The sequence below is a fragment of the Molothrus ater genome (genome assembly GCF_012460135.2).
Source record: "Molothrus ater isolate BHLD 08-10-18 breed brown headed cowbird chromosome Z unlocalized genomic scaffold, BPBGC_Mater_1.1 matZ_random_MA35, whole genome shotgun sequence".
In the NCBI taxonomy this organism is placed as follows: Eukaryota; Metazoa; Chordata; class Aves; order Passeriformes; family Icteridae; genus Molothrus; species Molothrus ater.
In genome coordinates, this window is record NW_023416471.2 from 4,069,892 (window position 1) to 4,081,949 (window position 12,058).

The following is a 12,058-nucleotide window of genomic DNA, read 5'->3' on the forward strand; positions in this document are numbered from 1 at the left end:
AGATCATCCTATAAACTAGGTGTAAATAGTTGGGGTTTGCTTCAGTAAGAGTGAAATAAGATATTTCTGCAGGTTTCCTTCCCCTTATAGAAAACAGCCAATGAGTAATTGTTAATCTGCAGGCTGAATTTGAAAAACCCTTTTAAAGAAGACTCATTGGTCTCAGGTAGGAGTCTTGCTGGCACACCTACCATTTGTCTTATGTAAACTATCACAGGGAGGATGCGAAAAATAAATATGCAGGTGATCCCCCAGCTTTACTATATAACTCTAAACTACAGGATAATCTTCTTTCACTATTCCTCCTTACTGCCTAATAGCCAGGGTTTAGTTCTAAAGCAGAGTACCCTTAGAAATAAATTTTCATCTTTAAAAAGGGATGTCTTTTTTCATTTATTGTGTCACAGAATATTAGTTTTTCATTTGCTAGATTATTATTAATTAACAGTAAGGTTTCTATTCTCAATAAGTCTGAATAAGACTTACGGAAAACTGGAAAGGTAACTCTGTATGACATAATCTGTAATTGACCAGTGCATATTATTCACCTGTAGCATTGGCATATGGGTCCAGTGCATTGCAGAATATTTCTACAGTTATTTCTTATTGCTTTCCAGAAATATGGGCCCACACTTCATCACATTTATTTATTTTAAAGTGTAAATTACAAGGCTTCATCTACAAGGTCTTTGTGTTTTCTCTGCTGTGTGTTTAATATAAATAATGAGAGCAGCCTGCTATCTGTACCAGCATATATTGTCTAAGTCAGCATGGACTTGCCTTGAGGTCAAGAGGTGAGCCTTGAGTGTCTCTTTGATTTTTCCCTTGTTTCCAGTGGTCAGGTAATTAACATTGACTGGGCATTTATAGGAAGTTCCTGTTTTCTTTGATTTTGATGAGTGGAGGAAAATACAAAGCTGTAGGCTGCCTTTGCGGTTTTTTTTTGGTTTTTTTTTCATTTCCCTGGTTTACGTGTTTCAAAAAGATAAAAAAAAAGACTGAGCTACCACACTGAAAATAGAGAATTTTTTGGATTGAGGGAGAAATGTAAGTTGAATTGTAACTGCATTACTTCATATTCCTGTGATCTTATTCTGAGAAATATTGGAAAAAACAGAGTACTCAAAATACTATTGAAGCCTTAGAACCTGCCTCATGCATTGCTGAAGTCAGGTGCACAAGGTTATCCTGCACTTGGGGGACTCAGTGTGTGGGGCAGGGTGGATGCTACAGACCAGCACATCTGGCTGACGCTAAATACTTCATTTGAATCCAAAAGGAGGAGGAAGCAAAGCCAGTGTATTTGGAGCAATGAATGCAAGAGCATTAATGGGGCTCAGGTCTCACAATGTAATCTAACACAAGAGGATAATTCAGCCTGAAACGGCTAAGGAGTAATCTAGCCTTCAAGCACAATGTAGCATTTTATGGCGTGACTTTTAGGTTTTTGTAACCTCTTTCTATACTTCAGGGTAAAAGCCTAATATAATGTCTCAGTGAGTAAGATTTGCTTTGTTTTCCCCTTATGGTGATAAGTTCCAGTAAAACTCTCCCTAATGGTGTAAACAGATGACCAAAATAGGAGAAGGGCTGAAGGCACAAAAAAAGCAAAGGTGTTAAAGCAGTGCATATGGCAGGACAGCTAAAGCGTTGCCAAAAAACCCAAAGAACCCAAACCAAACAAGCTTCTAGAAATAATCCCAAGCAATTATGCAGCAAAGAAATAATGATGAAATAGAAGAGCTGTTTGAGAGGGATTACTTGCTGTTGTTGCTGCCACATGAATAGACACAGTTCTCTGTGAACACAATGAGTGTAAAGGTCAAGTGATGGCAGCTGATTGGGAATATCCCTGGCTTCCCACAGTGTGTTGCCTCTGTGTCTGGTGGAGTGCTGTCTTTGCATTGTTTCTTACTTCTAATCACTTGATGCTCTAATGAGTATAAAGTAATGTTTTTCCATGTAGTTACTCACCCCTTTCCTGTCAGTTTTGTGAAGCTGTGAGGAGCTGCACTGATGGTAACTCAGCATTAATCTGTTATTTCAGTGAAAGGAAGTGATAAAAAGTGCAGAGCAGGAGTAATGGGGAGAAAGAAGGATAGCCTTCCTGCCACCAGCAGAGCCTTTTTATGGATCTTGGGGCAGAAGGCCTTTCCAGTGACCCCAGCCATTAAAGCTTCCTTGCTGTTCTGCTTCATGAGGACTTTAGGATATTGTTTTATAAAACTGCCTGTCTGCTTATAGAATGTCTTGTAGGCACCACAGGCTCGGCTCCTAGACAACATCTGTCTATGTTTTCTTGGGCATTGAAAAATTAATATACTAAAAATATCAAGACTTCAGATCAAAATTCTGACCTTTAAGGTAACTCTCTGAGGGACAATTATTGTAGTTCACAAATACTATGCTCAGTTAAAAACATTAGTAAAAAGACTGTTGAGTGTCTTAAATAGAATATTAGGATATCTTAATGATAGATCCTTCTTTTATTAACTGCTTGTACATCATTATGCAAATCTTTGTCTACTGCTGACTCTGTAAGGAAAAGTAGCTTTTGCAAAAGAAAAAAGTAGGTTTAGTTGTAAAAAACCTGCATTTCTCTGCATATGGCATCCCTAGTTTTCTACTGAGGGAAAAAAGACAGTTGTTCAGCCCATCACACTTGAGGAATAATGTGAAACTAGTAAAGTTTTACACTAATCTTTTCCCTTGAATAATTCTGTGTGTGCATAGCATTGTGCTTTTGTTTTATAACTTACTATATATCTGTCTGTCTAACTAACTAACTAATTGGGGAAGAGGGGCTTAAGTTAAATATAAAAGTGAAAAAACAGTTCCTAAATGTTGAATAATTTTGTCTTTCAGTAATTCAGATTCCTTGCATGTCAGAAAGTTTCAAAAACTTCTAACTAAATGTGTGCATATATTATGAGCATCTTATCCAGTTGATATCTTACCTCCTGTATTTCATTTAATTGGAAATCAAGGGTAACTTAAATTGCAAAAGGGCTATTTTCTAGTCTCTTGGGGACACTCCACTGTCCTAGTCATATTTAAATTTGATTGCTTGCTATCTCATTTTTGAAAAGAAGCATCTACCTTCAAGATGTTTATTCACCTTGGTTCTTAATTGTGTTGCTTTTTTTTCTGTAGGATTGTGGAAAAGGGGTACTACAGTGAAAGAGATGCTGCTGATGCTGTCAAACAAATCCTGGAGGCAGTTTCTGTGAGTATTATCTCATATCATGCTCAGCACCTGATCTTTCATCTATGGTGGCTCAATAAATATTTGTGTGTGAAAGAGGCAGTGTGCACAGGTTTCCTCTGACAATTATAATTTTAAAGGAAGTGACACTTTGAAGAATTGCACTTCAAGTGCAATGACAGTACTGTTGAGAGAGAGAAGAATAATAATTGTTACCAGTAGCTTGTGCAATTTCTAATGCACCTTATTCCTCTTTATGTTTTGTGATTTTCAAACATTGGACATTTTTGCATAATAATTTCACATTCTATTAGCTAAAGGCATACAGATTCTTGAGGAAGGCTTCTAATGTCTATATACAGCATTTCTCTACATTTTCTGTGCTTCTTAGTCACTTGTTGCTCTTCCATCTGATTTCACACCAGATGTTCTCCAAACCAGCAATCAGATGCTGAGGAAATACTTAAGAAATTAATTTGCCCAGTGTAAGTGTTAGTACTGTTCACTTCCAGTACAGAAGAGAGGGGACAAGAGAAAAGAGAGGTCAGCCTGCAGGGCTCATTTGTGGGATGTTAGTGGTGAGGCAGGTTCTATACAGGCCATCCATGGAAATTCAGTGTGAAAGGAGGTGTCCTCAGAAAAGGACTTGTAGGGATTACTGGCCTCTGCAGAAGGTATCCAGAGATGAGGAGATGAATGGTTACAGCAGTAATTCTGTTCATCAGAAGGAGCAAGGCAACCTGGGCATGTTTGCCTGTGATGATCACAAAATACCTCAGTGTGAAAAGCCCCTGTTGGTATTATTAGTGTGAGCCTGTTCACACTAAATAAGATGTGAGAACTGGTGTTCACAACACAAACTGCACATACTGCAAGGCCATGCATGTTCACTTCATGGTCCCTTCTGAATGATCTGATTCTACTGTGTCACTCTCATCCAAAGAAATCTAAATTATGTATTTTATAGCACAACATAATGCATTTGTATAAACTTTTAAAATTGGATCAGATTATTATTTTATTACTAATTTTTTCTTTCTGTTGAAGTGCCCTAGTTAAGATGGCTCTACATTATTTAACATTATTTTACAAAAAAATGATGATTAAATTCTGCTGAAAGATATTTCAGATGGTGTTTAAGCTCTTTATTTTAAAGCCAGAAACAAAAGAAAAATCTTCAGTTTCTATGAGCCGTAATAGCTTGGCTGAAATCAATGGAACAGTGATGTATGAAAATTAAAAAGCTGATTTTTATATAAGCAATAATTAGGATTTCTATGGTTCCTTGTAGTAGATCCCTGACTAGGATGAACTGTATTCTCTTCTGCTCTTACAGCTGACACCAAATATCTAAGCCAAAGCTGGAAAAGCTGTGGAAGTGGCAGTTCCCAGCTTGGGATCTTTGCAGCCCTGCAGAAGTACTCTGATAGATTGGGGCTATAAACTTGACAGAATGGTGTTTGTGAGCAGGACAGGAGCTATTGTCAGGAACTGGAAAATGCTGCTGCAGCAGAATAATCTTTTCAAAATAAAAGGAAATGTATCCATAGATCATTCTTAAAATTAAATATTTGTACAATTTGTACAATAGACAATGCCAATGAATACCCTTCTGGCACCACACAGGCTTTTTGATCTATGTGATTTTTATAAATTGCTCTTTGAAAAAGCAGCATCCAGCCTTCCTTTTGCTGACCTCTCTTGAGCTAAATGTTTTATAAGGCCCCTGTTTAGGTCTGTTGCTATCGTCATGGATCTGTCTTTGCAGTGGGTCACTAAGGAGGAGATATTATGTCTCGTATAGCGAGACACTTCTAAAGAATTTAGTAAGTGTAGAGTGGCCTTTTAAAAGCACATAAGCATTTTTTATTCAATTTCCTTTGAAATTGTTAAAGCAAATGGACTAAATTACAGACTAATCAATAAAGATTAGTCAATCAATAAATTCTAGTTCTGTCTTTTTCAGGCTTTTTCAGGGTTTTGTAATACCTGAATACCTGTATGCCCAGCTCTAACTGGCTTACCAAGAATTAATTAAGCAAGCAGAGTATCACACAGAAGATTAATCTGAATCTTCATGTCACAAGGCATCATAGATATATCAGACATCTGTAATCCCAAGATCAGAGAAAATTAAAAAAACAGTACAGTTGTGTAGACCTCCACATTAATTTTGTCTTTTTTCATGATTTTCCTTTCTTCTGTTTACATCTGATCTGGATGTAACCAGTTCCCAGCCAGTGACTATATTTGTCCTTAGAGGGAACACATTACATTTTTTTCCTCTCTTCTGCATTTTTGCCTTTTTCATTATTCTTTAGTTGTTCTTCAAGCTGGGAGAGAGCTTCATTCATAAGATAAAAGGCTTATGCAAAAATAGGTCAAACCAATGTTCATCCCTTTACTCTTCTGCTGTGCTGTTCAAAACAAGTGAGGAGGTTTTGTTGCTATCTGACAGCACAGGGAGATGAGATGGAATCTCATGATTCCATGAATGAGTTTCACGCCTAAAGAGGAGGCATTTGAAGGCACTCTTTCTTGGAACACTATTGTAATTTCTCTCCTCTCAGGGAATAAGTTACATGCAGTGTGGCCTTCTTGCACATTTATTCTAGTAGCAGTTTTTAGTTTTTTGGGGTTTTTTTGGGTTTGTTGTTGTTGTTGTTGTTGTTTTGTAGTGAGAGAATTTCTGCATGCAGATGAGGCCAGATTTTCACTGAAGTGAAGAATTAGTTATTGATGTTTTGGTATCCAAGTAGTCCTCAAAAGATTGGTCACAAAAGGAATATTCTACACTTCTTTAGGAGAAGAACACACATCTATTTTTTAGGTGGTTAAACTTTATAAAATTATACTGATATATTTTTTTAATGTGTACTTTTAAAATCTTATATTTGTCACTAAAAATAGTGCTGTTCCTTCTTACCTGTTCTACATTGGTGTAAAAGGAATACTTTCTGCTTGGGGTTTAAATTACTCTTTTCAATATATTTAAATTTGAAATTAAGTTTAAAGTTTAGTTTTTTGTACTTAGGGTAGTTACTAGCATACATACAATATTTAGTTTTGAGCTCATCCATCAGTCTCTAAAATAATTTTCCATCAAATTTTACAGTAATTTGTTTTCTTAGACAGCCCATTCTCTTGTCTAGATGGGAATATTTTCCTGAAGTTATATGTGGGACTCCCTCTATTTCTATTTTTTAATTTAAATTTTCTACCGCATCAAGCTTCATTATAGATCTGCACTTCTGTTCAGATCCTTGTCATCTTAAATTCACAGGGAGCATGCTGAACTGCCAGGGATGCTTAAGTGCCTGAGGGCACTTAAGCAGCTTGCAGGTTTGAGAGAGAAAATCTAGATTAAAGGTTTCTATTCATTTCAGAGAATTTTGATCTGTCCAATAATGAACTGTATGTTAGTAGGTAAGAACCTATTTATGAATGTGCAGCTTGCAAGAACATTTACAACATCTGAGTTACTGGTGTGTCTGACAATTGTTGCTTAGGCCAAATGAGCTAATCAGACTTCTAAAGGCAGGATAAGACTCAAGAGAATTGACTTAAATATCTGGGGAGTTTGACATTCAAAGAAAAGTGTACAAGAGATAAAGATTATACAGAAGTTTCCTTTTTTTTTTCTATACAGTCATTGAGTTAGTTCTTGCTGGAGACAGAGACAACAAATGTATTTTAGTTTTAGCCACCAGCTACAAGGTGAACTTACTCGAGGTGTAATTGTCACAGGTTTCTAAAGTTTTGAACAAGGTGAATGTGTTACATGATCAATATATACTTAACAAAGCCTAAAAAGGCACACCACAAAAAAGGATAAGAATTGGGAAGAAACATGGAGCTCAGTTCTATAGAAAATGAAAGTCAAAATTAACAGAAGAGAATGGCAGAGATGCCTAGATATTACAACAGAGGAAAAAGACTTGTCTAAAATAGTAGGAAAATTTGGGAATACTCTATGTAGGAAGAAAAATACTATGCTTGATTGAAGATATTGAAGAACATTAACTTCCTCTCTTTAGAAGATTTTGGAAAGGATTTTCATTTCAATAGAAGAGGCATTTGTACCTTCAGGTTTTTACTCCTTCACTGATGAATCCTGAGTGTTTTCCATCTTCCCTCTGGCAGTAGAGAGTGGATTTCTGAGTCTGTTCCTGGCATAAGTGTTTTTATCCATAAGGAGGAAGTTAAGGAACAGCCACTGTTCTCATCTAAGACTACCCACCAACCCTTGCTTTTCTGATGGGGAAAGAAGGGGAAATGTAAAATTCTTCTGTCAAGTTTTCCGTATGTTTGCTTGAAAGTGAAACTTTAGAAACTTGCAGGTTTAGGCCAGATTCAGTATGTCTTCAACTATATGGTTGTTGCTGAAGACCAATGCTTGATACTATAAGAAAAGGAATTTGCTAAGGATTATGATTTTGTACTGCATTCACTGAGAGTATGTGGTCCACTTTGGCCATTCCCCTTTTTACAGGCTCATAGCCTCTTGAAATAGCATAGACACTACTTTGATAGTGGTTGTATTAGACTGCAGAATAAAGAGGTTCTAGCAATATTTCTAAAAAGGACTTTCATAATAAAACATGCCTCACACACACAATAAACCCTGTATAACAAAGCAAAGTGTCAGTCAGAGGAGGAATTAAATAAGGGGAGAATCTGTTGTTTGTTTGCATTGTATCTTATAATACAGTGAAGGCAGGCAAGGACTGATGATTGAATTGATATCAGGACATGCTTTGCAGGTCAATTACATTCATTCCTCCCTGAACTGGGAGTATTGCCAGAGGCATGGCATGCAACTTAATGACTTGTATTAAGAAATAACAACATCTGACCATCCTATGGCATTGTTGTTGGGGTTTTATGAAATAAAAAATAATTTCTGCTTGATCTAGTCTAGGCACAAAGTGTTTCTTTCTTCAAGATTTGTTTCTGAGGCTTGAAGGTGAATCTTCTTGGAGAGGCACAGTTTAACACATCATGTACAGAGATGACTCCATGGAAGCTGGGAAATTTTCTTGGCCTTTTCTTCCACTTGGTGACAACATTTTAACAGGGACTTGATCAGTGATCTGGGAGACGGTTCTGTCACACTGCTGTTAAGAACAAATAAGCAAGTAGGTAAACGGAGAAGTTGTGTAAGAAACCAATCCAAGTGCTGCCCCTGTCTGGGAGAGAAATGCATTTGTGTTTCTGATGTGCTGTCTCTGAAGCAATGTTCAGTAATGGTTCCTTATACAGGATAATCTGCTGAGAGCGTGAAGGCATTCTTAATGACTCAGTTCATAATATTGCAAGCTTACATTTGATTGCTTTTCATGTTTGTTGTAGACAGATTTTAAACTATTTTTTCTTGTTATTGGGGAGGGTAACAGAGTGGGACTTATAATCACGCTAACCTGATTTATCAGTGCCTTGATTCAAAATTATTTTTTCAAAAACATTTTTTGAGATCTGTTTTCAGCTGAGTATGAGGTTCATCTTGCAGCACACATATTGAAGAAGAATTACAGTCAAAAGAGCCCAGCAATGCTGTCATCAGCAATGAGGAAATGAGGGTATTGTATTTGCTATTATCACTAATAGAGGAAATGGAGTGAGCAGATTTACTGTATTACAGTTAATGTCCAGTGCAACAAAAAGTCAGGGTCATATTTGCCTAATTGTTACTATTTTATATTATGCTTTCATCTAATGAAGCTGTCCTTCTCTTGTTTTGGAAACACTAAAATATTAATTTTGGAAAATATTTGGAAGTAACAATGAAAGTGATTAATTATCACTTGTTTTAACTCTTAGCACACCACAAATGCCAAATGATACTCTGTTTGAGTCAGTAGCTGATACTTAGTCGAAGAGACTGGCATTTCCAGGGAAATTTCTGTCTAAGAACTGACTGGGGACTCAAGGATTTGACGTTTTCCCAATTCATCTCAAGGAGATGGGCAATATTTCTGCACCTTCATTTATAAGATGGATTGTTGAAAATATTGTGTGAAGAGAGTGCTGACCCTGTCCAAAGGCTGAGTCTATCTGCCTCATTCACTGATTCTTGAGGCATTAGTGATGGCCTAGCCATCTCCTTAAGGGGGAAAATAGCATAGGAAACCAGCTCTGTGAGGGTCTGAGTCTTGTCTTTAGACAGCCACACATTTATCTTCTGTATGTTAGCCAGCACAAAGTTAGCAATTAACAAGCACAAGTAAAGGAAAATGACTGCATTTATCTCAGGCTTTAAACTGCTAATACTCCTTTTATTACAATAATTTTTATTGCATGTATTTTGCAAACTGTAATGCAGGGATAGGGCACTCAAGTACCTGTTCCTATGGGACACACTGTACACTCTGCATCTCCAAAAGTACATGCTGCTATATGAGCTTGGCAGGGCTCTGAAGGTTTCTGAGTGGGAGAAGCTACTAAAGTATTCTGAGATCCTCACATACTGTGTAGAAACAGTAAAAGTTTACCAGCTGGGTGCTGCAGAAAGAGTCAAGAAGTATTGCTGAAGACTAAGGAGGTATCAGGAATTGCCCTAGAGGAAATACCAAAGTAGAAAACCCCCCATCTGTGCATGGAAAGGTAGAGGAGAATTGTGAACTGACACTGCAAGAGTGCCACAGGTGACTGCTGCCCCTCATGCAATCTGTGCAGCCTTGATAAAGTGATAGCAGTGTGGACACATATTGCAGTATTTCACTGAGGACTGAAAGGCATCTGCTTAAATGTTACATTAAAAAAGAACCACCTTTATCTATGTCACTGCTTTGTCCCCAGAAATATTTACTGAAGCCTAAGGAAATCCTTAGGCACAGTCCTCCAGGACTGTGGTTTTTGTTTCCTAAGCCACCTGTGCCTGTAAGACTAAGTAAGGACAGGCTTGTCTCTGTGTGTCTTGCTGTCTATCCATCAGTAATGATGGTAAGGAATAAAGAGACATTGATTTCAGGACTAAATTTTAAGGGAACCCGTGAAAATAAAGACAATTGCCAAAAAATTACTCAGTAGTATTATTATAGCCTTATGCAATTTTGCACCTCTAATTTTGTAGTACTAGACTGACTAAGATAGCAGCCTCTCAGCAGAACAGTTGCTTGCAAAATTGCATTTTTTTCATTAGGTTGTAGGGAAACTTACCAGATACCCCATGCCTGTGATTTGGAAAAAGGGTAAGATAATTTCTGCCCTTTTGGGGGGAGATTCCTAACATGCGAGGAGTTGTCATAAACTAAGATTGACTGACACTGATCCCTTTTAAATACATAGGCTACATAGAAATTAATCAGTCATTGTTTCAGTTCGGTGGATCTATTTCTGCGGCCCTGGTAGCTACATGAGTGAACCAAAACTCCTCATTTAATCTCTCAAGGTCCCTAACTGATCCCCTGAAATGTCAGCAACTGTGGATATTTTGGAACTTGTAATACATCTGGTTTTCTTCTTTTTCATTTACTATTTCTGATTATTTTTATGTCTCTGAGTGACTGGTTTACATGATGTTGTTACATTTGTTTGCTGGCATGTGAAGAATGCTTTCTGAAGCCTTTTACCTCCACTTTCATTATTTCTGTCAACAAATCCAGGGAATTTGAATTTCTAGACTTTAAATTTCACACACTTCTTCTTTTCATTTGAGCTTTGCACAGACTTCCATGTCGGAAGAGCCAAACCTTGGCGGAGGTCAATATTGAAGCCAATGCTTCCAGCAGTCAGCACCACCCCGCACATACCACTTCATTAGATTTGAGTCCATGATTTTACTTCATGAGCTAGAAATAATGAGACCAAGTATTCATAAGAAGGGGAACAGGGCTTTTTTAGGAGCTGTGTTAGATGGTGCCTGAATGGAGCACGCAGTCAATGGTAGTTCGATTTCTGGACATTGACAAATTTGACTGTTTGGTGAAGAGTGCTGGATGTGAGGATTTTATTTTAATTTTTAACACAAGTTCTTGTGCAGTAGTAAGGATGGGCAGCACCTGGAGGGTTAACAAACAGTGTATTTCATTATTGAAATGTGCTTTTCCAAATACTCTGCTCAGCTGAGTCCATTTGATGAGCAGCAACAGCAAAAATTCAACATGCTGTCAGGAAGTAAATATATGAATATTTTATTTCTTATGTTTTAAAGTTACTTTGTTTTACTATTGTGGTTTCCTGTCTATAAAATATTATTGTATTTTGTAATTGTTATCATACTTTACAGCAATAAAATATAATAATTCTGAATTATATTTTAGCGAGAAAAATCTAACAACTGTAGAGCTAGGTATAATAAATTATCAGGGCTGCAATCCTTTTCCTTGCATCTGACTGTGCCTCCTTTACTGGGATTCTTATATCTTTCTGTGTGACACAATGATGGGTTTTTTTGTAAGGAACTTGGAAAGTCAAGCAATAAAATCTGTTAAAATTATGTCCTTCATTTAAAAATCAAGATTTAATTTAAAATTCCATAAAGATTTGATAATATCTGGTATGGAACATTGTTGCCAACAAAAAATTCAGCATGGTTTTCTGTGCAGATACAACCACCCTGGAATAAGTCTGTGCTTGTGGCTGTCTGGAAGGATAAATAATTGAACAAACTCAGAAAAGATAAATTTGACAGCTCCATGTCTCTCACAAATAAGAGTTCTTTCTTCCTAAGTTCTGAGAGGGTGCTTCATTAAAGTGTTTTTAGTCTGAGCACCACATGAGCATTCAGCTGTACATTGAGTGTCTTGTCTTGTAGCATTTTCCTTGATGATAGGACTAAAAAAAATCTCCTTTGTTGGCTGCTTAATTTTTTCCACCTAGTGAGAGATTAAATAGATTATTTTATTCATGTCA

The 12,058-nt window shown here is 36.9% G+C and overlaps 1 protein-coding gene across 1 annotated transcript in view; it reads left to right on the forward strand.

Annotated features, from left to right (window-relative positions):
- The window catches only part of CAMK4 (calcium/calmodulin dependent protein kinase IV), a 140,110-nt gene that overhangs the window by 89,260 nt on the left and 38,792 nt on the right, over positions 1 to 12,058 (forward strand). The window contains exon 5 of the mRNA XM_036403680.2: positions 3,154 to 3,226. Within this exon, the coding sequence (XP_036259573.1) occupies positions 3,154 to 3,226 (73 nt within the window). The remainder of the gene's footprint in view (positions 1 to 3,153; positions 3,227 to 12,058) is intronic.